This window comes from Lactuca virosa, chromosome 7, assembly GCF_052849685.1.
Source record: "Lactuca virosa cultivar CGN04683 chromosome 7, Lactuca_virosa_CGN04683_v6, whole genome shotgun sequence".
NCBI classification, from domain to species: domain Eukaryota; kingdom Viridiplantae; phylum Streptophyta; class Magnoliopsida; order Asterales; family Asteraceae; genus Lactuca; species Lactuca virosa.
The window spans coordinates 214644639-214672104 of record NC_136432.1 but is presented as its reverse complement, the minus strand read 5'-3'; the positions used below and the strand labels follow the sequence as shown (position 1 = coordinate 214672104).

Below are 27466 nucleotides of genomic sequence, written 5' to 3'. Positions count from 1 at the left end.
TTTTATAACACCAATTTACTGGTACGTTTACATATCAATGTGCAACCGACTTGTAAATTACAACTCACATGTCTCGGTTTCAAGAATATAATATATTATCGTCTCACCAATCACTCGTTATAAAATCCATGAAACGATCCAGGTGAGCGTGGGTTTAATCCAATGCTCAAATCTTAATTCATAAGCACTCATGAACGTTGTAGCAAACTTTTGCTATGTCTAATACACTTTAGACAATCTACAAGCCAATTCATGACAGTCTTCTTTCATACCTACTTCCAAAGTATGAGCGACTGTGGATGGTTTGAATAATCTTATTATTCGGGAAGTCAAAACATGCAAAGTGAAACACAATAATAATTGAATCCAATATGGCCCTAAACTTTTGAGTATAAATAAAACCCCTTTTATTTAGTCACCATATTGATTACACATTATTCATTGTATAATGTTTCGGATAATCAACTTATTACTTGAATTATAATAGCAGTTGTCCCATGCACCAAGCATGCATACTCTGTTTACCTATGGTCCATAAGTGACCAATCCTTGGCGAACCTTAGATCGTCCTTGACATTCGTTTAATTATTTTAGTCAAAATCGATTCCAGTCCTTTTTCCCTCTTAACGCCCTAGGCATTTGGAAAATTCAGAACGTTTGAATATTACATCATATGCAATCGATCCTATACCCGAAGCGTATGAGACACAATTCATAACGAAAAACGTGATACTTTACCAGTTTCTTGCTATAATATTGCCATATATAGAACTCCTTTATGTTGAATCTTTTTCAACATAACATCCATATATGTCCTTTGACTAAAATAATATCAAAAATTTCTCGATCCAAGCTCTTAGATTTCGAAATGAAGTATAATATTATCTCCTTTAATTATAGCAAAACAATTTTTCAACCCCTGCAACTTTGCAAAGTGAAACTTTTGTTTTCTATAATTAATATTGCTAACTTGCAACATAATAATCATGCTCCCACTAACATGATAATTATTACTTTTACTAGCATAACACTTATGCTCCCACTAGCTTTGACATGTACTCAGAAAACAGATGAACTTCTAGAAATCAATACTTATTGACTTTCGAAAGTTCATATTTCTGATACGAGATGCTATGATAAGCCTCTATCTAAGCTTCTCAAACTCATACACCTTTCCTTAGATATCTCATATGTGTGTCTAAACAATTTCAGAACTTATAGCAATAAGTCTCGAATGTTCAAACTAATTGCCAAATCTCACAATTCGAACTATGAATAGGGATGTCGTAATCATAATCGAATTTGAGAATGCAATTTACACAATCATTATCTCCTTAAAATCTTCCTAGTGAAAGCATTTCCTCATAATCATTTTCATGAAGGAGAGAAACCTTATGACACTTAGATTTTATGCTGTGTGTGTTCCTATCCATGTGAATCTGCTATAACCATAATCATAAGACAAGGTTAGTGACAAATCCAAACTCATATGGACTGAACTTGTTCAATCTTAATTTCTTGCCATCAAGGGTCCCACCATTGCTTCCAAGTCTTTGAGCAGCTCACCCCTACCTATCAATGTACTTTCCATTGATCAGGATGCCTTGCCTCTATGCAATCAATTGAGAACTCATATAACTCATATGCATATTTAACTTAAACTGGAATGGCACAGAAACAAAACTTTGTCAACACGATAGGTTGCAAACCTCAAGTCGTGTGCTAGTGATTAACAATAGGTTTACCCTTGATTAGTTCTTGAGACTTTTCAAGATCATTTAGACTCTCACTGACCTCTTGACGTATAAGATTCTCTTGTCAAGAAACATTCCTTGACAAACAAATATCCAAGAGTTAGTGTGGGTCTTTATCAAGGCAAACTCTACACACAATTGGTCTTAGTTGGTCTTTGTCTTATCCAAGACACCACAACTTACCAATTTCAAACGTGCAAGAGATAAAAAATTTCCTACTCCACATTTGATGAGTGTGTTCAACCTTTTTCTTAAGATGATGTCACTCAAGTCACAATCTTGGAGTACGACTCTAAGACTTGATTTTGGAACGAAGTATGATTCACCTTTTGATTTAACCATTTTAACAATTTCTGATTCCTCTTCTTAGCCATACTAGTGTACTAAGGTGTCTTTAGAGGATCAATTGTGACACGGTTATATAATCACTAAGTTAATCATTAACACGATATTTAAGTCCTCTCCCATCTTTTCAGATTGGAGAAACTTATATCTTTTTGCCTAATTGATTCTTCTTATTCGTTTTGCTATTCATTGAAACTTTTCCAATGATTCAGAACCATACTTAATCTTTTAAGTATAACCACATTTACTAATCTTTTAGAAAATCATGACGAATATTTTATCGTTCTTTGTGGTGGACTCGACCAGTGCACAACATTGTGTACCAGATCTCCTAGTCCTTCACTTGACTCACATACTTATGTGAACAAGGAATTAGTCTCAATTTCCCAAATATGAAGGTTCTCATTCATCACACAATACCATTTGCATGATTCCAAGTTTCTGTCCAATTGAAACTTGGGTGATGAGAATCTTTCCTTATTTGGTAAATTTCTGACATTACCACAAATAACATAACTAAGAATCATATCCATTTCCATATTGCTAACAAACAAACATGAATTTTCAATAATCCATCGCAAGGAAACATAAATAAGACAAAATCAAAATTTATTTTATCGCGGAAAAATCTTGTCCTTACAATGCGATTACAAATGAACTCTATGTAAATATTATTTAGCAATCTATCCTAACTCTAAAGTAGCAGCTCAAAAAATCCGATCTTTGAATCATGCGATCGAAATCCATTTCTTCATGACCAGATTCAGCTCACTTCTTTCTTTTTAAGCTTCCTTTTTCTTCGATCCTACAAAACACCAAATGTAATCTTATCACATTATGTATCAAGAATCTAAAAAGGAACTTAATAGAGTCAGATAGTGGATTTTATCTGAAGTAGAGTCATACATCTTGACTCTCCCATCTTGTAGATCTCTCAGGTAGTCAGGGCAGCTTCACAACCAATGCCCCTTCTCTTGGCAGTAGAAACACACAAATTCTTTGGGAATGGCACAAGGGACTATCTCAGACTTAGCATTTCTCTTGCGTAGAGAAAATTTTTCTGGACTTCCAATGTTGCCATTGTCCATAGAAGGTTGAGACATTGATTTACCAGACAAATTTGCTTGACCAGTCCGCCAGATCATTTCTGATTCAGCAGCAACAAGCAAATAAGTCAAATCAATGAGGGTCACGTCGTGATCCATCATATAGTACTCTCTAATGAACTCACTATATGATTCGGGAAGTGATTAAAGAACCCAGTCAACAGCCAATTTCCTTGAGAAAACAACACCTATCATTTTTAACCAGTCAATATGCAACTTCATATCCAAGACATGAGCACATGCAGACTTTCCATCTTCGTGTTTGTTTGCCAATAGGGCTTGAGTGACCTTGAACTTTTCAAGACTTCGAACACGTGGGTCAGGGAGAATTATTGGAGGAGGTGGAGGAAGTGAAGCATGATTTCCATTTCCACAATCCAATCATAGAACATCATCTTCATGCGGAAAGCTTTTTCCAAACAATTTAGGAAGACCATAGTTGTTAGACTTTGACATCTATAAAACGGGAGAAATTCAAGTTAGTTGATTGAGTCCTTAATAAAACACACAAATAAGATATTAAGGCTAGGACCCAACACAATATTCTACAACTTGGAAGAGGGATGCCGTAATCCAAATTGCAGAACATTTGAAGGTAGGTAAATGACGATTTACCAATTTCCACCATGAAAAACGAAAATTGATGGTTTAAGTTTTAAATGAATTGAAACTCCTAGATATTTTGATATTCATTGAACTTTTCAATGGCATGTTTAATCTCGATTATGCCCTTCATTTGTGACTGGGATGCCGAGGATCACAAATAAGGTGTGAATAACCATGTGAATGTACGTGGTGCACTTAATGTCATTATCACCTAATCAATGTGCCGGTTAGCCACACACACTCCATTGATCTATGACAAACATCGAGTCACCCTTCGCTACCAATGCCAATCCTAACTTATTGTGCCGGTTAACCACACACGCTCCACTAATTATCTCGGCAAGGGTACAAAGTGTAATTCCATGGAATTGCATCAAATTCACTTTTGCCCAAAGTAACTAAGATTTGGGAATTTATAAAAGCGTTTAGTTACTTCGTGTTTCATTATACTTATGATGGAAGTTTGTGTCCTATCCTACCCGTTCGGCTAACGACCCTCCACTAGTCAAGAGTGCGGTGGATAAGAGTTGATACCCATTCAATCGCCATTTTATAGGCAATTTCCTTAAACACCACTTAGAGACCAGCTTCGTGAATGAGGCCTACTAACGGTAAAACTGACTCTTTACTCATACATATATAATATGTTAAACTTTTAAATGTTATATAGTATAAGGTGTATTTTATACTTTTAAAATACTAGGTGGTCTAATTCAATAAATTATACTTTTAATTTAATTAAATATAAACCAAATCATTATGGATTTATTAACCCTCTTTTAATTATACACTTAATTAACTTAATAAAACCATAAGGGTGTAATTTGAACCTTTCAAAAACTAGGGTTTTAGAATTTAATATTTCAAAATTAAACTTTTCAATCAAATATTCAAATTCCAAAAACTTGAGGGCAAGTTTTTGAAACATTTCAAAACATACTAGATCAAATTACAAATAATTTAATTAATCAAATAATTGGTGATTATCTAAATTTGACCTAATTCAATTTCTTGCAAGATAATTCAAATCAATTAATTCAAATAAATCAAGTTTATCATATAAGACAATGATTATCTAATTGATTGGCAATTATCTACTATTTTGGAAAAGATAATCACATAATATCAATAAAAAACGTTTATGGTAATTATCCAACATCAAAAACAGCCAAAATCCCGATTTTCCCTCTGTCTGACACTCCGACTCGCCGAGTCACTCAAAGGACTCGTCGGGTACAGCCAACTCGCCGAGTATCTCTGGGGACTCGCTGAGTCTGTCAGTCAAAGAGCCAAAAAACACGATTTCAAGCAAGCAATGAACAATTGAGCATCAAATACATTAAACAAACAGTCTAGTCTCTGATACCACTGATGGGTTTTGAGCACTACATCAATCCTATGGTGTACATGTAAACCCTAAAGCTTTGGATCTAGTTTGTCTAATGAGCATGTAATAATTATCCAAAGCTCATAAACACTAGATCTAGCATATAATAATCGATATCATCATAATAAAAAGGTTTAGATCATACCTTTATTGTTATGTAGCAATAACAATCACAACCCTTCTTGATCTTGACTCTTGAAAGCTTAGTGCCTCAAATGTTGCACCTCTAATGGAATCACAAACACCATGAGCAACAAGATGACTTAGTAGAAGAATGAGGAGACACAAAAATGTATAAGAACCCTTAGGTATTCCTTTCACACGTTTTTTGGGCCTTAAGGGTTCCTTATATAGTTAGTCTATTAGGGTTTTTTTTTTGAAAGGGAACTTCCCTAACGAGGGTTTCCGGGGCAGCTTTCGCGCACCGACTAATCCCCCGCTGCAAACATGAGGCTTTGCCTCGTGCCCTGGAGTCACTGCAGGTGAACCTCCATGGCCACAAGGGCTGTAGTTAGGCTATTAGGGTTATCAAACAAGGAAACCCTAATTTGACTACATAAGCTCTAAGCAGCCCACAGACTCCCTCCTTAGAAGCCTTGGACGAATTCTAATGGGTTTCCCTATAGATATCGTCCACTCCAACTTCTATGGAGTCCATTAGCCCAATTATGCAATTATCTTATAATTACAGTATCAGCCCCCTTTATTTAATTAATCTCTTTTAGCCACAAAATTAATTCTCAATGAATTCTTGACTAATATTAATTAAACAATATGATTTCTCCTTTAATATATTATTCTTATAATATATTAATAAATCATAATTAATCCTCTTTCTCCTTAGTTCATCCAATCAGTTGCTATGGTGAATGCAACCCAAAAGGACCATGCTCGTAATCGGGTCAAGTACATACCAAAATATTTATGGGCTTAGACATCTAATCCAACACAGGCACCCCAGAATTGCTTGGCAGTAGATTTATGCTATGTTGTTATATGGTAGTAGTAGGGGTGAAATAGTCCCCGTAGCCGGTCTAAATACACCGGAGGGTAGGTCGAGCACCCCAGAATGGCCTGGCAGGGTAGGCCGGGCACCCCATAATTTCCCGACAGTATGTTTGTTATTGTTGGATTAGTGTCTAAGCCCATAACTATTTTGGTGTGTACTTGACCCGATTGCGAGCATGGTCCTTTTGGGTTGCCTTCACCAAAGCAACTTGATAGGATGATTTATGGAGAAAGAGATTAATTATGATTTATTAATATATTATATGAATAATATATTAAAAGAGAAATCATATTGTTTAATTAATATTAGTCAAGAATTAATTAAGAAATTAATTTTTGTGGCTAAAATACATTAATTAAATAAAAAGGACTAGAACTGTCAATTGTGTGATAGTTGGATATTGGGCTAATGGACTCCATAGAGGATGGAGTGGACGAAATCTATGGGGAAACCCATTAGAATTCGTCCAAGGCCTCTAAAGGAGGAGTCCATGGGTTGCTTAGAGCCTAAGCAGTCAAATTAGGGTTTCCTTGTTAGATAACCCTAATAGCCTCACTATTTAAGGACCCCTAGGGCACCAAAAACGTGGCTAAGAGTTTCCTTAGGGTTTCTAGACGTTTTTGAGTGCCTCTCCTCTTCTCCTTCTTCATCCTCTTGCTCTTGGTGTTTGTGAGCCATTAGAGGAGTGACATTTGTGACTCTAAGCTTTTAGAAGCCAATTACAAGAAGGAATAGATTGTTATTGCTACATAACAATCAAGGTAAGATCTAAACCCTAATTCATATGTTATTTGATTATCACATGCTAGATCTAGGATTTATGGCTTTGGATGATTATTGCATGTTCATTAGACAAACTAGATCCAAAGCTTTAGGGTTTGCATGTACACCATAGGAATGTTGTAGTGCTCAAAACCCATCAGTGGTATCAGAGCCTGTGGCTGTTTGTTGATGAATTGATGCATATTTGATCGTTTATTGCTTGAAAAATTGAATTTTTTGGGTTCTTACTGGCAGACTTTCCGGGTCCATGAATGGACTCGACGAGTAGATCCTACTCGACGAGTTCCATTGTGGACTCGACGAGTCCAGGGCTCTGGTGCCGGGATTTTCGAATTTTCTGCCAGATTTTGTTAAGGATAATTGCCAAAACTCGTTTTTCTTGCCAACATCCGAATTTTTATGTTTGGAATGATTATCCTCGTCAAAATTGATGGATTTGGTTAAATATGGATAATATAGGATTATTATTAATCAAATATTTGACCTAGTAAGTTTGAAAAGTTTCAATTTACACCCCTTAGGTTTTATAGTTTAAATTTGAACTTTAAAAGTTTTAGTATTGAAACTTAAATAGTTAAACCCTAATATTTTGAAAGGTTTCAAAATTTGTCCTCAAGTTTTGGAATTTAAATTTTTTGATTAAAAGTTTAACTTCGAAATATTTAAATTCGGAACCCTAATGTTTGAGATGTTTCAAAACTTGCCCTCAAGTTTTGGAATTTAAAATTTTTGATTAAAAGTTTAATTTTTGAAATTTTAAATTCTAAAACCCTACTTTTGAAAATTTCAAATTACACCCTTATGGTTTTATTAAGTTAATTAAAAGTATAATTAAAAGAGAGTTAATAAATCCATAATTATATGGTTTATATTTAATTAAATTAAAAGTGTAATTTATAAAATTAAACCACCTAGTATTTAAAAGTGTAAAATACACCCTTATACTATATAACATTAAAAGTCTAATATTATATATGTATAACTTAAACTGCTAGTCTTACCGTTAGTAGGCCTCATTCACGAAGCCGATCTATAAGGGGGGTATAAGGTTATGACCTATAAAATAGTCATTTAATGGGTGTCCACTCTCACCCACCGCTTCCTTGATTGGTGGAGGGTCGTTAGCCGAACGGGTAGGATAGGGCAAACCCTCTCCTCATTAAAAGTATAATGAATAAAGTAACTAAATGTTTTACAAAATTCCCAATCTTAGTTACTTTAGGAAAAAGTGAAATCGATGCAATTCCATGGAATTACACTTTATACCCTTGTCGAGACAATTAGTGGAGCGTGTGTGGTTAATCGGCACACTAAGTTGGGTTTGGCATTGGTAGTGAAGGGTGACTCGATGTTTGTCATAGATCGATGGAGCGTGTGTGGTTAACCGTCACGTCGATTAGGTGACTGTAACATTGAGGGCACTACGTACATTCGCATGGTTATTCACACCTTATTTGTGATCCTCGGCATCCCAGTCACAAATGAAGGGCATAATCGAGATTAAACATGACATTGAAAAGTTCAATGAATCTCAAAGGATCTAGGAGTTTCAATTCATTTAAAACTTAACCTTCTTTTCGTTTTTCATGGTGGAAATTGGTAAATCGTCATTTACCTACCTTCAAATGTTCTGCGAGTTGGATTACGGCATCCCTCTTCCAATTTGTAGGATATTGTGTTGGGTCCTAGCCTTAATATCTCATTTGGGTGTTTTATTAAGGACTCAATCAACTAAACTTGAATTTTCTCCCGTTTCATAGATGTCAAACTCTGACAACTATGGTCTACCTAAATCCGTTGGAAAAAGTTTTCCACGTGAAGATGATGTTCCACGATTGTATTGTGGAAATGGAAATCATGCTTCATTTCCTCCACCTCCTCCAGTAATTCTCCCTGACCCACGTGTTCGAAGACTTGAAAAGTTCAAGGTCACTCAAGCCCTATTGGCAAAGGACATGAAAATGGAAAGTCTATATGTGCTCATGTCTTGGATAAAAGGTTACATATTGATAGATTGGGATTGTTAGGTGTCGATGTTTAAAGTAAGTTGGCTGTTGACTTGGTTCTTCAGTCACTTCCCGAATCATATGGTAAGTTCGTTAGAGAGTACTATATGATGGACCACGACATGACCCTTATTGATTTGACTTATTTGCTTATTGCTGCTGAATCAAAAATGATTTGGCGCACTGGTCAGCAAATTTGTCTGGTAAATCAATATCCGAACCCTCTATGGGCAATGGTAACATTGGAAGTCCAGAAAAATTTTCTCTACGCAAGAGAAAGGCTGAGTCTCAGATAGTCCCGTGTACCATTCCATAAGAATCCATGTGTTTCTACTGCCAAAAGAAGGGGCATTGGTTACGAAGTTGCCCTGACTACCTAAGAGATCTAAGAGATGGGAGAGTCAAAATGTATGACTCTGCTTCAGGAAATATCCACTATCTAACTCTATTAAGTTCCTATTTGGAGATTCTTAATACATGATGTGATAAGATTACATTTCGATGTTTTGAAGGATCAAAGAAAGGAAAGGAAGCTTAAAGGAAGGAGCAAGCTGAGTCTGATCGCGAAGAAATGGATTTTGATCGCATGATTCAAGGATCAGATTTTTAAGCTATTACTTTAGAGTTAGGATAAATTGCTAAGTAATATTTACATAGTTTTCATTTGTAATCGCATTGTAAGGACAATATTTTTCCGCAATAAAATAAATTTTGATTTATCTTATTTATGTTTCCTTGCCATGGATTTTATGAAAATTGGTGTTTGAATGGTTCTATTGTTAGCAATATTGTGAATAGATTTGATTCTTAGTTATGTTATTTGTGGTAATGTTAGAAATTTACCAAATGAGGAAAGATTCTCATCGCCCAAGTTTCAATTGGACAGAAACTTGGAATCATGCAACTGGTATTGTGTGACGAATGAGAACCTTCGTATTTGGAAAATTGAGACTAATTCCTTGTTCACATAAGTATGTGAGTCAAGTGAAGGATAATGAGATCCGGTACACAATGGTGTGCACTAGTCAAGTCCACCACAAAGAACGATAAAATGTTCGTCATGATTTGCTAAAAGATTAGTAAATATGATTATACTTAAAAGATTAAGTATGATTCTGAATCATTGAAAAGTTTCAATGAATGGCAGAACGAATAAGAAGAATCAATTAGGCAAGAAAGATAAAAGTTTCTCCAATCTAAGAAGAAGGGAGAGTACTTTTGTATCAGATTGGAGAAACTTTTGTATCATGTTTATGATCGTCTTAAGAACCATATTACAATTCATCCTCTAAGGACACCTTAGTGCACTAGTATGGCTAAGAAGAGGAGTCGAGAATTGTCAAAAATGGGTTAAGTCAATAAGATGAATCGTACTTCGTTCCAAAATCAAGTTTTAGAGTTGTACTCCAAAATTGTGATTTGAGTGACATCATCTTAAGAAATTTAACACACTCATCAAATGTGAAGTAGGGAAATGTTTTCTTGCTCTTGCACATTTGAAATTGGTAAGTTGTGATGTCTTGGATAATACAAACCAAATTGTGTGTAGGTTTGTCTTGATAAAGACACACACTGACTCTTGAATATTTGTTTTGTCAAGAAATGTTTCTTGATAAGAGAATCTTATATGTCAAGAGGTAAGTGGGAGTCTAAAGTTCTTGAAAAGTTTCAAGAACAAATCAAGAAGTAAACCTATTAAACACTAGCACACGACTTGAGGATTGTAACCTATCGTGTTGACAAAATTTTATTTCTGTACCAATCCAGTTGAGTGATTATGCATATGACTTCTACGAGTTCTCAATTGAATGCATAAGGGCAAACACCTTGATCAATGAAAGTACATTGACTGGCATAGGTGAGCTGCTAAATAACTTGGAAGCAATGGTGGGACCCTTGATGGCAAGAAATTAAGAATGAACAAGTTTTGTCCATAAGAGTTTGAATTTGTCACAGACATTATCTAACGATTATGCTTATGACAAATTTGCATGGATAGGAACACATGCACCATAAAATCTAGGTGTAATAAGGTTTCTCTCCTTCATGAAAATGATTGTGAAGAAACACTTTCACTAAGAAAGATTTTAAGGAGATAGCGATTATGTAAATTGCATTCTCAAATTCGATTATGATTACGGCATCCCTCTTCATAGTTCGAATTGTGACATTTGGCAGTTAGTCTGAACATTTAGGACTTAGTAATATAAGTTCTGAATTAGTTTAGACACACATGTGAGCTATCTAAGGAAAGCTGTGTGAATTTTAGAAGCTTAGATAAAGGCTTATCGAAGCACATCGGATTGGAAATATGAACTTTGGAAAGTCAATAAGTATTGTCTTTTAGAAGTCCAACTGTTTTCTGAATACATGTCATAGCTAGTGGGAGCATAAATGTTATGCTAGTATGGATATAATCATCATGTTAGTGGGAGCATGATTATTTTTGCAAGTTAGCAATATTAATTATAGAAAACAAAAGTTTCACGTTGCAAAGTTGCATAGGTTGAAAAGTTGTTTTGCTATAATTAAGGGAGAGAATATTATACTTTGTTTCAAATCTAAAGGTTTAGATCGAGAAATTTTAATCAAATTTAGTCAAAAAGATATATGAATGTTATGTTGAAAGGATTCAACGTAAGAGAATTCTATATATGGAAATAATTGTTGTGTTCTCACACTCGATTATGATTACGGCATCCCTCTTCATAGTTCGAATTGTGAGAACGTGGCAAATAGAAATAGAAATATTATAGCAAAAGACTGGTAAAGTATCATGTCGTTGTAATATTCGACCATTCTAAAATTTTCCAAATGCCTAGGGCATTAAGAGGGAAAGAGGACTAGAATCGGATTTGACTGAATTAGTTAAACAACTGTCAAGGATAATCTAAGGTTCGCCAAGGATTAGTCACTTGTGGACAGTTAGAAGTATAGTCATGGATGGACCATATTGACATTATTATGAATAGATAAGATTCTATTTAAAATGAGTTGTCATATGGAAAATATGGAAATGTTTCCATATTGGGAGTTGGACGTTAAGAGTTTATGTCTAGATTAGAAAAACTTTTATGCAAGAAGGATGTTCAAAGGAATGTACTTTGAATGTGAGACTTCATATCTATGGAATTGTCTTGTAACAATCTCCAATAGAGCATTTTGTAATTTCATTGACCGAGTCTTGGTGACTTTTGTGTCGTGACATTACGAAAGGACCGTTACATAAAGTGTTAGAATCTAACATATTCTATAAGTGGCAAGAATTTGGTATTCTTACACTTGTGGTAAGGATTGGGAATTGTGAAATGAGTGTGATTGAAAATGTTATTCAATTATACTATTTCACAGAGTAAGGACCATAAGTAAACAAAGTGTGCATGCTAAGAGCATGAGACAATTGTTGTTATAATTCAAGTAAAAGTTGATTTTCCGAAACATTATACAATGAATAATGTGTAATCAATATGGTGATTGAATAAAAGGAGTTTTATTTATACTCAAAAGGTTGGGACCATATTGGATTCGATTATTATTGTGTTTCACTTTGCATGTTTTGACTTCCTAAATAATTGAGTTATTTGAGAATAATCGAATTATTTGAACATTCCACAGTCGCTCATACTTTGGGAGTAGGTATGAAAGAAGATTGTCATGAATTGATGTGTAGATTGTCTAAAGTGTATTAGACATAGCAAAATTTTGCTACAACGTTCATGAGTGCTTATGAATATGATTTGAGCATTGGATTAAACCCACGCTAACTTGGATCGCTTCATGGATTTTATCACGAGTGATTGGTGAGATGATAATATCTTATATTCTTGAAACCAAGATGTGTGAGTTGTATCTTGCAAGTCGGTTGCACATTGATAATATGTAAACACGCGAGTAACTTGGTGTTATAAAACATATTGTTGTGTGTGATTCGGTGAGTAAGTACAAGTGAGCATTGAGTCGAAGTTTATCCGTTCCTTTTACCCAATATAGGATAAAAGCAATATCTGTGGGCCCCTCGATGGTTTAGTGATGACAAACATAAAGTGCTCGGCCGGGAAAGACTCAACACATTTACACATACAAAGGGGAAAGCCTAAAACACTACATCCAAGAGTGACTTTGCACCCTAACATTCTCCCCCTCAAAGTTAGGATTGGATGTCCGGCTTCAATCTCCAACGAGATAGCGCGATCAAGACCAAACTCCCCCTCGAAGTAACACCGGTCTTCAAATCCGCAAATGAATATTCGACAAACCCGAGAAGCTTCGAATACCCATCATTCTCCCCCTTTTTATAATCAAAAAAATGATTATAAAACCCACTAAGGATGAGAAGCGCCCGAGGAATAGTCTTCACGATACTCCCCCTTGATGTGTACCAAAAATGAATCACCAAAAATCTTGCACGGAAAAACAATCACGAAAAAGCCACAAAAAATTTTCCAATTTATGAAAATTTTTGACTTTTTGGGTGAAAGTTGCAAGATTTTTCAAAAACCGGGTAAAAATCGTCACTTTCTGAATTCTGCAGGGACCCGTTGCGCCCAAAACAGCCAAATATGCAAAACTCTCCCCCTTTTCCAAAGCTGGGTAGAAAGCGTCAATTTGCACAAACTACAGGGGCTTGAAATGCATATTCTTCAATTTTCAGCAAAAACAATCCTTTTTCGAATTTGGGTATGAACCGCCAAACATTCGAAGCCTCAGGGACTATTTTCAAAAATTCTGTCATTTGTGTTCCAAACATACGAAGAGTTGTCCCAACATTCGAAAATTCAGAAAAATTTCGAATTTGGGTGAAAAGTGTCAAACATTCGAAACTTCAATTAATTGTGGAGTTTGCCAAATATTCGAAAGTTCAGGGACTGAATTCGAAAATTCTGCTTTTCGATCAAAACATACGAAATTTTGATCATACATTCGAAGCCTTTTTCCATTTGTCAATCATTCGAAATTTGAGGGACTACATTCGAAAATTTTACTTCTCTATTCCAAACATACGAAAATTTTGCATCCAAACATACAAAATTTTTTCCTCTTCATACGAAAATTTTCCCAAACACACGAATTCGAAGGCATTCGAAGCCTCTTAATGAACAGTAACCTCTTAATCATTCAATCTCTGAATCGAATTATTTCACTTCAAAATCCAAACACAGGGACCCTTCGTACATAAACACCAAATTCTTACAGTTCTTCCCAAAATCAAAAAAAAAATTCATTCTTTAACCACATACCCTTCGTTCATCAACAATTTCTTAATACATCACACTGATTTCAAACACCCTTCGTACATCAACCCTTCGTTAGATTCAGTTACCAAACCAACATCGATATCACATACTTTGGAAATCAAAATCATCGACTTTCGCACATGAGACTCGTCTCACCATTCTTTGTTCTTTGCTTTTGAACATCGACCCTCAACTGCAATCTCAAATCTTTGACTCCAAAATCAATAATCAACATACATCACCTGTTCTCAATTTCCAAAATCTTTGTTCGTTCCTGGACATTCGTACCCTCGACCATCGTTCTCAATTTTTCGTGAATTCAGATTCCAAAAACCTTCGTTTCCTAAGTTCTTCATAGGTACCCTTAAAATCGGCCGACATCAACACCATCGACCACAAAAACGAACTTCTAACCATCGATTTCCAGACTTCTCAAGACTAATTTCAAAATCATCAATCAAAATTACAACTATCGAATCCTTGACTAACAACAATCGATATCATCTTCCCAAATATTCGTTCTCACAGTCTTTATCCTTCGTTTAAAATCGATCCCTGTATACAAACCCAAAACGAACGAAATTGAAATCCTGACTTCGAACATCGACTCTAAATCTTCCCAGTTCGTTTTTAATCAATGAACACAACTCAGGCTCGACCATCTGTTCTTCATCGATGCATCATAAAAGCGAATTTGTTCTCAACCAAACCATTCGAACTCAGAATAACCAAAGTCGATTCCATTTCTTTGCTTCCCAAACGTCTGAAAACAAGATCAACAAAAGCGAAATTGATTTGAGATTCATCAAGAAACCGATTTTGACTTCCGCTTTGACTTTCTTCTATCAAAACATAATCAGTTTCAATTCGACTCCAAAACTTCAACATTTCAAATCGTTCTACTCCAAAAATTGAAAGAAAGTATCGATTCCAGTTTTAATTCCAAACCATATACCGACCTTCGAAATCTAACCCCAAAATAGATTTTGATTTTGACTTTAACAGAGAGACTTTCATTCTCAAATCAGATTATCATTCGATTTTCCAGTACAACAACATCAGTTTATTCGAAATCGATACTAAGCATCTCCTAAAATCGACAACGAATTTTGATTTTTGAGAGTCAGCTTTGACTTCTAATCAAGAACGATTTTAAGATGACTCAACAACAAAGTCGATTTGTATACAATTGATGCTTCATCGGTTTGAAATCTCAGCATCATCCTTTTTCATACGCAACGAAATCAACATGAAATCGACTCCAGTCAATGTAATTTTGACCTCAATGGAACGTACGACGACTTCAAGAATCAACAATTATCCATTGAAACAAGATTTGACTCTAAGACACAAACAGTCGAAGTTTGATTCCAAAATACCACAGTCAAAATCGATTTTGACTTTATGAAGAAATAAGCAGATTTTGTGAATACATTGGGCTCAATAATGATGAACAGTACTCGTGATATTAGATCTGAACCAAACGAATTTTGGGCTAAAAAAAATGATTAGATGAACAGTAATGGATTATGTGATTTGGGCTCAAGATTAAATCAAAACAAAATTAAATGTTTGATTTGGGCTTGATCTAAAAAAAATATTGTTGGATCACCAATGGTGTTGAAACGGATTTGATCCAACGAGACAAATCGATCAAAAACGAAAAACGAAAAACACGAATCGAAATTATGGACGTTTTGTAATCCATTTGAAAATTTGAGATACCTTTTTGACGAATCGATTTCCGTTTGCAACGAACGAATCAAATTTAGAAGATCTTGGTTCTTTTGTCGGAATGAGAAAATCTCCAATTTGAACATTGTACCACCCACTATGCGAGATGTACAACTTGTTCTTCGTGTTCTTCGTGTTCTTCAACGATCCAATAACATCTTCAAAAGAACCACCAACACATTTGGGTTTTAACTTCAAATTCAATGCAACATTTGGAGATTGTTGCTTTGGAACCCAAATTTGTTTAACGGATTTCGGCTTCACAACGTTTGACGATTTTTGTGAGTAAACCCGCTTGTTTTTGCGATTGATCTTCTTCTTCTTTTTCTTTCTCATCTTTTTGCATCTTGAAGACTTGACTTCATAAACAAACCCATTTTCCACAACTTCAACATTGTGAATTTGAATCAAATCTTTTGGAGTTTGATACTTGTGAATTTCTTGGATCACCGGCTTCCGATAAGGAATCATTCCTTCAAACGAATCACAAGAACACAAAACATCATCGGTTTGAACTCCAATCGAGCAAAAAACCTTTTCATCTTGAAAATCAACTTGAACACCTTTTTCTTGAACATCATGATCATCATCAAGAACACCTTCCCGAGCTTCACGACAATCTGCATAATATTCAAGTTTATTGCTTCCATATTTGCATTCAGCACGAGAAATCCCTTTTATGACTTCTCCATCTCTTCTATTTCTTCGTCTCTTTTGATATGTTGTAACCAAACGATCAAACAAATCTTTGGTTTGAAAAATTGGACAACTAATTAATTCTCCAACTTCATTCTTTTCTCCATTTACAACGATATCACATTCACTTTTCAATCCAACAGTCAAGCTATAAAGAAGATATTCAAAAGTGCATTCACCTTGAACATCCTTACTATGTATCATCCATTCCTCCATTATTGCTTCTTTTCTTTTGAATCAAATGATATGAACTTGAGTTTTCTAGAGAGAGAAAATGATTTTAAATGGGTTTTCTAGAGAGATAAAGCAAAAATCACTTGAATTCTAGTGAAGAAAATCGAATTATGAGTAGAATCAAAGATGAATTCGATTTCTAGAATCCAAACTCTCCAAATCACGAAGATCAATGATCAAAAAATGAATCACCAAATCAAGATTGCCATCAAGGATCAATTCTTGATCAAATCAAGAACACCCGCTCTGATACCAATTGTAGTGGTGTTGATTATGATGGCATGTGCGGAATTAGAAAAGATCTAGTGAATCATCATACAAATTCAAGAACACCAGGAGTAAATAAATCTGTGTAAGCTCATATTAGATCTAGCAAGGATATACAAATGGGTTTGTACAAATTTCTCTCTCTAGTCTAACACTCCAAAATGATACTTTTATAATGGGAGTCACTTACTTCCTATTTATAGGAAAGACTCAACCCATTTACACATACAAAGGGGAAAAACACTACATCCAAGAGTGACTTTGCACCCTAACAACCAGAACTGATTTGATTTGTTCAATTAGTCAGTCGTCATAAATCAGAAATTGGGAAACAACACATAGACTGAGAGAATGATTTCAATCCCTGTCTCACGTCTATACGATATCTAGAATGGAGGGATATATGATCCCTTATCTAAAGGACGTGTATCTGATAAGATCAGAGTTGACAGCGGCTTTTGAAAGATACGATTGCTGATCAGGATCTGAAGTCATACGCAGAATAGTTATTAGACTTATCCAAGTGGGAGACTGTTGGATTAGTGTCTAAGCCCATAACTATTTTGGTGTGTACTTGACCCGATTGCGAGCATGGTCCTTTTGGGTTGCCTTCACCAAAGCAACTTGATAGGATGATTTACGGAGAAAGAGATTAATTATGATTTATTAATATATTATATGAATAATATATTAAAAGAGAAATCATATTGTTTAATTAATATTAGTCAAGAATTAATTAAGAAATTAATTTTTGTGGCTAAAAGACATTAATTAAATAAAGGGGACTAGAACTGTCAATTGTGTGATAGTTGGATATTGGGCTAATGGACTCCATAGAGGATGGAGTGGACGAAATCTATGGGGAAACCCATTAGAATTCGTCCAAGGCCTCTAAAGGAGGAGTCCATGGGTTGCTTAGGGCCTAAGCAGTCAAATTAGGGTTTTCTTGTTAGATAACCCTAATAGCCTCACTATTTAAGGACCCCTAGGGCACCAAAAACGTGGCTAAGAGTTTCCTTAGGGTTTCTAGTCATTTTTTAGTGCCTCTCCTTTTCTCCTTCTTCATCCTCTTGCTCTTGGTGTTTGTGAGCCATTAGAGGAGTGACATTTATGACTCTAAGCTTTTAGAAGCCAATTACAAGAAGGAATAGATTGTTATTGCTACATAACAATCAAGGTAAGATCTAAACCCTAATTCATATGTTATTTGATTATCACATGCTAGATCTAGGGTTTATGGCTTTGGATGATTATTGCATGTTCATTAGATAAACTAAATCCAAAGCTTTAGGGTTTACATGTACACCATAGGAATGTTGTAGTGCTCAAAACCCATCAGTTATATGGTATGAAGTATGATGGGGGAACTCACTAAACTTTGTGCTTACTGTTTTCAGTTTTGTTTTCAGGTACCTCTTCTTCGAAGGGGAAGGAGTCGGCACGGTAGCAGCGCATCACACACACAGGATTTTCGCATTATGAGATTTTTGGGATTGTACTCTGACATTGTTACAATTTTATGATATGGTTTTGAGACATGTAACTATGGTTTTATGAAATGATATGATTCGATGATGTTTTTCAGTAAACAATTTTATAAGTTACTTAATTAAAAACAAAATTTTTGGTCATGATTTTTGGGATGTTACAAATTGATTGGGTACTTCAAGGATTATAGTGAAACTGGTTTTTCAAAAGCGATTGTTGAAGCTAAGGAGATTGCCATTGAAATGAGTATTGATCCAATATTTCCACAAAAGCGTTTGATTGAAACGAAAAAAAAGGTTTGATGAGAATTCAAGTAGCGAAGAAGTTTCATTTACATCTGAAGATAGAGTCAATTATTTCTTATGCATTGTTCATCAAGCTATTTCTTCTCTTGAGATAAGAGTTGAACAATTCAAAGAGTATGACAAAAGTATTTGGTTTTTTATTTCCACATAATTTGAGGGGAATTGAAGATAAAGATCTTAATTCATATTGTCGTCATCTTGAAAAAACACTCAAGTTTGAAGAAAGATCGGATATTGATGTTGAGGAACATTATATGTAGTTGAAATTATTTGAGACATTGGAAACCAATGAATTTAGCAACCTTATAGATGTTTTGAAGTTTTTGAAAGAACTTGATTATTTCGCAAATGCAAGCATTGCATATAGAATATTGTTTACTATTCAAGTAACGGTCGCATCTGCAGAAATGAGTTTTTCGAAATTGAAGTTTGTAAAATCTTACTTACACTCCACAATGACCCAAGAAAGACTTAGCGGTTTGGCGATGATATCTATCGAAAACGAAATCTTAGAGAGTATAGACTACGAAGAGTTGATCAACCAATTTGCAATCAAGAATGCTAGGAGAGCTTCACGGATCGTCGGTTAACTGTTAAGATATGTAATTACTCATTAAAATACTATGATTTTGCTATGTTTATTGCTATAAAGTTTATCGTCATTTTAATAAAAAAAATAGTTTATGTAATTTAATTTGTTACACGTTAAGGCCTAAGGGTCTTTTTTATCCGTCTCGTCATGAGCATTTGAATCCTCAGAACCGACCCTGATAAAAAATCAATACATATCTAAGGAAGAAAAACATTGTTTTATTTATTGTGTAAATTTTACAAAGGATTTAAATCTTATCGGGGATATTGATTATGGATGATATTTAAGAATAAGTTAATTTAAGGCTTAAAAAAATTCATTATCATTTTGATATAATATTATATGTTATCTTATAATAGTCATAGTCGGCTATGTTATATTTTAATTTGGCAAAACCTCTAAATTATTACAATTATGCTCATCTAATTTGTTATAACTAAGTATTACAGATTTTTTTTAAAAAAATTTACTTAATCGATCATATTTTTGAGCAATAAGTGTTTTGGATATCAATTTGATTCTAACATCCTCTTCCCGAGTTCAGTTTAACGAGAAAATATAAATAAATGAAAGTGAGAAAAAATAAATAAATAAATAAATGGAAGCGAGAAGAAATACTTATTATTATCATGTGTTGGTTACTTATGTCTAATTATAGCGACTAAATTTTATATTTTTTAGATTATAATGACTAGTGTGGGGCAAACTGTTTTAAAAGTTGCTTTAAACAAAATGGCAAAACATGAGAAAGCGTGCATGAAAAATCTACATACGTTTATACCATTTGTATTTGATACTTTCGGTTTCCTTGCGCCAGAAGCTGTGGAGTTACTCAATAGAGTCCAACGGGTCATGCATAGTAATGTTATAACTCAAAGATCTATAGATGTTGTTTTTAAAAGAATTAGTTTTGACATCCAAAAATGGGTTGCGGCACAGCTTGTTGCTTGTTACCCGCTACGTTTATGTAAAACTTTTTTCTTTATTTAATATATAATTTTCTAAAAGAAAAAGTATAATTGTTATAATAGTTAAAGTAACTATATATTTAATTTTCTATTAACTTGTCGCTAAATATGAAATAATGAGCTCAATTTTGGACGAGGCACTCTATACCATCATCGAACCATATATCAAAAATTGTTCCCATCCACCCCCGATACCCAACAGGTATCTTATCAGGGATTCAGGGTGCCCCATCAATGTTGAAATGATGCTGAAATTTTCCCCGAACCCGACCCAAAACCCGAAATCTAGGCCAAAAATTTTGAGAATGCTTTGAAAAAACTACAATTGCTAAACAATAAATAGATTACTAACATTACAAACAATTGTGGACATGTTACTAACATTACAGATTACTAAAACTACAATTGCTAAACGATGAACAGATTACTAATATTAATATTACAAACAATTGCTAGATAATTGTAGAGATTACTAACATTACAGACTATTATGCATAGATTACTAACAATACAGACAACTATAAATTATGAGGAGAAATTACAAACAATAGTAGAGAAATCCTAACATATAGACATGATGAATCTAAATTATCTTTCAAAATTGTTCTATACTCTATGCTTTCTTAGTGAGCTTTAGAAACAACATTGATGTATTGGAAAAGGTTGCACATGTGCAAAATATGGACTTGCACAGGTGCAAATTTTAGGCATTCAAACTGATGATTAATTTGATAGATTACTCTATGAAAATTGAAAATTACTTTGAAATCAAGTATGGACATTCAAACGCACTGAAGAAATAAACGATCATATTACTTGATGGAGGAGCGGAGGCGTGGGGCTGCCGGCTGGCAGCTGGATTTTGGAGATTTTTTGTTCCCTTCCCGATGTTTTGTTGAGACGATGAAGTAGGGTCAGTTGTAATAAATTATAAGATGATGGTGATGGGGGTATACGTTGTTGCCTTGCTGCAACGGTGAGGAATCTACGACGTTGGCATATCGTTATTGGAAGAGTAAAAGGTGGAAGAGAACCAGAGAAGAATGGAAGAGTAGAAAGCATCGTTGTGATCTCAATGTCTCCCGGTCTTAATGACTTTAATGACTTAGAAGTTGTTTAGGCAAAAAAGATGACTTTTTTTTCAAAAAGTCAGGCATACATGTCTTTTCAAAAAGCCAAGGAGTTTAAAAAGCTCTCCCAAACGTCTCCTATTTAGGGTTAAGGCTAAAATTGTTATTTCTATATATATATATATATATATATATATATATATATATATATATATATATATATATATATATATATATATATATATATATATATATATATATAGGCGGGGCTGAGATATCTCACTCCCTGCCTCGAAAAATATTTGATAACTACTTGATCCCCGACCCGTTAACTCGATAAGATCGACTTGACGTGACCAGAAATCTTCGGGTTTCGATTTTCCCCATTGGGTTCGGGGTAATTTGCCATCCCTAAATCAAAGAGGGTGGGTTTGAATTTTGAAAGTAATTGATGTAGGGGGTGTTTGGGAGTGTTTTTCAAAATGACTTATTAATTTATTGGTTTTTCAAAAAATCAATAAGTTAAAAAGATGTTTGGTAAACAGTAACTTTTTAAACAAAAAAAAAAGAAAAAAAAGTGATTTTTCCAAATAGCCAATAATTCATGGGTTTTCTAAAAAGTCAATAAGGTTTTTTCAAAAGCACTCCCAAACACCCCCTTAATCTCATAACCAAAATTATGGTCCCTCTCGTTTACATCCATTTTCATTTTAATCTAATTTTTGTTGTGTTGTGGAATAGGCAAGATGACATAACTAGTCTACGAGGTTTCCAAATGTTGCACATGCGGTCCCTAAGATTAACTAGGTAAATTCTCATTTGTTAAATGCAGATCCCTCTTTTTATTTTTCTGTTTTATTAACATTATTGAATAATATATGGGCCATTTTCTATTAAAGCCAAAAGAAAACCCCTAAAAGGCTATAGCCCCATTAATCCCCATCTTCACGCGTCCAATGTTTGCAAATTCGGTTCGACAATTGAATTGGTAAGTTCGGTTATGGGAACACGAGAGAGTCCATTTTGGATGGCATCGGTATTAAGGATTGGATGTCAATGTCTAGTCATTGGGATTCACCATGATCGAGATCCTCATTGGAAAGCCAGTTTTGCATGACAGAGGAATAAACATCTTCTTTTTGTTTTTCCTCCATCACCATCACATATATCATGATCAACACCTACAGATTTTCACAAAGATGCGTATTTGATTGGTCTCAAGTTCTTCAAACGAATAAATGCTTGAGATTTATCAATTCGGCATGCAAAACTCCGACACAAAAACGTAGGATTTTTTAAATTAACTTCAAACTCAGGGGAAATTTTGGAATCCGAAGGTTAGGAGATAGAATTAGAATCTCACATGCCCCTTCCTCTTTTCTTCACATTCTAATTTAGGGTTGGAGATAGCTTGAGAATTAGATGTTTTGGAAAAGAAAAAAAAATGCTCATCGCCTTCTTTACTTTTTTTTTTCTTTTTGAAATTTTTTAGGAATAACAGAGGTGGGTGTATGATTTTGATTTTGATAGTTCTCATATGTGTGACTTATCAAGCCTTATAAATGAGATTCTCGGATTCGCCAAGGTCCAAATTAAACTTTTCATGATTATTGGAAAAGATTCAATAGCCTTTGGTTGATATGTCAACAACATCAAATGCCTAAACAACTCCTCATCCAACATTTGTATGAAGGTTTGTTACCAATTAAAAGAAGATTTGTTGATGTTTCAAATGGTAGAGATGTCGATAGCAAAACTCCATAATAAACTAATACTCATAAGTACTTAAATAGAGATTTTACTTGAGTAACTTGCACTTAGACAGATGAAAGAGAATGTGCATGTGAGTGTATGTTTATTTCTTATTTCTTTTCTTTTTTTATCCGACTCCTGAAAATGACATGTCATACATCTTTTGTGACAAAAATGACCGTGGCCGTAAGATTGTTGCTAAAAAACTGATGTGGCAGCATAGCATGGCATGCATCATTCCCTCCAACCTAATGTAATTTTCATGGCTTTTACTACGGGAAAATACACTAATTTTATGTCATTACATCTAAATGTTGCCTCATTGATCCCTATTCAAATTCTTTTTGGTTTGGTTGTTTAAAATAGCAAATTATTTGTTTTAGGTAATATTTTAAAAGATAAACAAAAAAAGCATTTTTTATAAAGAATAAATAATGTATGTTTATTTTCATTACATATCTACAATGAGATAAACAATTACATGTTTAATTACAATTAAATGTTTTCATGCGTGAGGATCAACATTGACATGTTCATGCTAAGCGATTTTTTTTGTGCCTCTATTATCCATGAAGTTTTAGTGGCCATTGACAATTTGTTATAAAGATAAAGAATTTAAAGCTTTAAAATATAAGAATAACGATGATTTATCTAAATTGGGCATATGAAATTTGATTGAACAACAATTTATCATCCTTTCGTAGTTAACTTGTTTATTCTACTAAATATATGAATACAATAGTACCTTAATGCAAGATACAATATAGGCTTTCATGAGTTAGCAATCAAAAGGCTTCAAGTTTCATCAAAAGTGAAAGTTTTTTATGTTGTAGTGATTAACAAGTTTAGTAACCAATTAAGTATCATAAGTGAATGAACCTTTTGAGTTGTAGTACCAGAAGATAAATTGAAGTAGTTTGAGTACTAAAAAATTATAAGTTACAAGTTATTAAACATTTGAATCACTCATAGACCTTATTGATATAGGTTTGACCATATCAGAAATAAATAAATTAATAATCACTTTGAAAGAAAACAAGAAAAACATAAGCTTTTTAATATAAGAAATCACAAACACCCCATTATTTTTGTATTTTGGTGCCAATCGGGAAAACAGAAAGAGAAAGAAAAAAAAATGTTCAGTTGAGTTGCAACAAGGGATAGAGAGACATCAAGACAGGAAAAAATCAGAAAAATATTAGACATCCTGAATGACAGAGATCGATATGATTCTATTATTATTAATAAAATCATTTTTTGAGATTCAGAATATATTTAACAAAGAATCATGAAAAATGTATTTAGAGTCCAAACATAGATTGGAATTTAAAAGATGGTTTCTGTTTTGATTATAAAAATCTAGGATGCCCACAAGCAAAAACGACTTAATGAGATCACTAAATCACTACAACATTCCCATAACACCCCTGATATATCAAAAGCAGATTCACTACCCTGGTTGGGTTGTTGTGATTCAAGAAGAATGGATAATCCACAATGCAGGTGTTAATTTGATTTCTATGAATAAGAAAGGAAGCTAAGCTTATATCAACTACATTAACAACTATAATGTATGCATACAATCAGACATACAAAAAACCAGGAATGAATCAAAGCATTATAAACAGGAATAAAGTTTCATAATTAGCAAACGATGATCGATTATATGAAAAATGGAAATAGGTAATCATGAAAACAGTCTAACAAAATTAAACTTCTACGAAAGATAACACCATAACAATGTCGCAAAATACTCTCAGAAAAAGAAACGAGACACAAATTAAAGATAGTTTCAAAAAGGGCAATAACATTACTCTGTTTTCAACGGTATGATTTCTGGAACCTAGCACGAGCACCACGACCTCCGAACTTCTTCGGCTCGCACCTTCTCGGATCAGCAACGAGAAGAGTCCTGTCGTACCTCACGAGAATATCTTTGATTTCCTTCTTCTGTTCTTCATCAACGAATTTCTGGTAGTAAGCGACGAGAGCTTTCGAGATGCTTTGACGGATTGCGTAGATCTGAGAAGTGTGACCTCCACCCTTGACGCGGATCCTCATGTCAACGCCAGCAAACTTGTGGCGTCCAAGAAGAAGGATCGGCTCGAACGCCTTGTATCGGAGGATTTCAGGCTGAACAAGCTCGATTGGGACACCGTTGATTTTGATTAGGCCACGACCAGCCTTGCAGTGAGTTACGGCAACCGCCGTCTTCTTCCGGCCGAAGCATTGGACGGAATTTGGAGGAGCTGCCGCCATGTTTGTGAGAAACCCTAGTTGCCTAAGAGTGATCTCTGAGAGGAAGAAAATGTCAGGCGATGAATTGTGAGAGAGGAGTTTTATGAGCTGTGCTAGGGTTTTGTTATAAAATTTTTGGGCTTCATTCTTATGGGCTGAATATATGTTTTTTTGGGTTATTTGATCCATTAGAATGTTAGATATTCTTCAAATGTGCTTTAGATGAAGTTTTAAAGCTCAATTGCTTCATTAGCCCATTAGAGGACGGGCTTTTGATTCGTTTGGAGAAAACATGATCATATAATTTTCTTTCTTTAGAAAATTAGACATTGAGACAAATGAAAATGTTGACAATGTTCGGTAACACTAAAATCTTGTATAATTCAAATTTCATAGCATTCTAATAAGCATATATAAGAATTTAGAGTACATTGCATAAATGGTCATTGGTTTTTACAAATCCGTGTTATGAGTCTTAACTTTCAAAAATTTGACACAACCTGTCATTAATGTTTTATATTTTTGCATTGTCGATCCTTATTGCATTTGTGGATATCTATTTAAATGTCTTCATGTGCCCCTCACACGAGAGTATCTCCATCTTAAGTGTATAATTAGTCTAAGATCGAGGAGTCCTAGGGCGGTCGGGAATAATATGTGCATAATAGCTCGTTCTCAGTTCTCACCTCAAAAATCTTTAGAACTATATATATATATATATATATATATATATATATATATATATATATATATATATGTGTGTGTGTGTGTGTGTGTGTGTGTGTCACCTCTGCGATTTATTTGTGTTAGAAGCTCAAATTTTGGTGAAATCAAGTGTAATTCAAAGAGAATATAACATCATCTTGGATTTGAGATAAATAACCGACACTTGTTCTTGTCCGGTGAAATTGGTATGATCTATGGTTTATAAAATTAACCTTAATGTTAAAAATTGTTTTTCATGATTCATTTGATGTTAGATTACAGAACAATGAGTAACAAAAACAAGTTTTCTTATAACATTAACATGATTGAGTCAAGAACCATCAAAGATGAAGTTGATAAGTTATAGGTTAGTAAAAGTGATGCAAATGCAAGTTGATTGATGAAATTTGATCATTTTTTATGAAAATCATAATGTATTCAAAATTTATGTGTTCAAGCTTTATTGAATAAGCTGATGTTTGACGATAACAATGAGTTTATTGATTAATAGTTGATGCTATTAATGGCATTGCGAGACAAAATCATGTATATTGAGTTATTGCTTATGATTATTTGGAGATGTCTAGAAGTGGAGATTTGGATAACATCAAGATATAAGTTTGTTTGAATTAACTTCAAAAAGGTGGGTAGATATAAATTTGCAACTTTGGACACATGTTACAAATTATTTGTTTCATTACAAAGTTGAAACATCAATTATTATGATATGTTTATACAATTTCTTTATGACATCTTATGATTAATGTTCAAAGTTACAAATGTATTATCATTGTAAATTGTGTCATTATGTGTGTAAAATGAATGTTGGAAAGAAAATATATAAGGTATATGTAACGCCCGTGTTTCTAAGCTAGGCATTAATATTGATGTTATAGTCTAGGTTAACCTTTGTAACTCATTTTGAAGAAATGAAAAGGAATTATGTGAATATTATGTGAATTATGTGTTTTATGCATAATTATTAGGGTTTTTCTAGACAGTCCAGTGGAACGCTGGCAGGCCCGCAACGTGTAGGTGTTAATGAACTTGGGTGTTCATTTGCTGTACTACATCCCCCTCATGGTTGCCTTTAGGACATGTATGGCTGAGGAAACCCCTTAGCAGTAGTGTCCATCCCGATGATATTCTTTAGGCTAGGTCCCTTGTGATAAGTGTTCAGGGACGTA

General features: G+C 34.1%; 1 protein-coding gene across 1 annotated transcript; it reads right to left on the bottom strand.

Annotated features, from left to right (window-relative positions):
- Nucleotides 1-24980: 24980 nt before the first annotated feature.
- LOC145125781 (small ribosomal subunit protein uS9) lies at nucleotides 24981-25680 on the bottom strand. Its single transcript, XM_079061194.1, has one exon. The coding sequence runs from the start codon at nucleotides 25593-25595 to the stop codon at nucleotides 25158-25160; it is 438 nt and encodes a 145-aa protein (XP_078917320.1). The 5' UTR covers nucleotides 25596-25680; the 3' UTR covers nucleotides 24981-25157.
- Nucleotides 25681-27466: the final 1786 nt, after the last annotated feature.

What these genes read in the sequence shown, in the direction of transcription:
- LOC145125781 (XM_079061194.1), bottom strand. Translation starts at nt 25,595, where the DNA reads ATGGCGGCAGCTCCTCCAAATTCCGTCCAATGCTTCGGCCGGAAGAAG.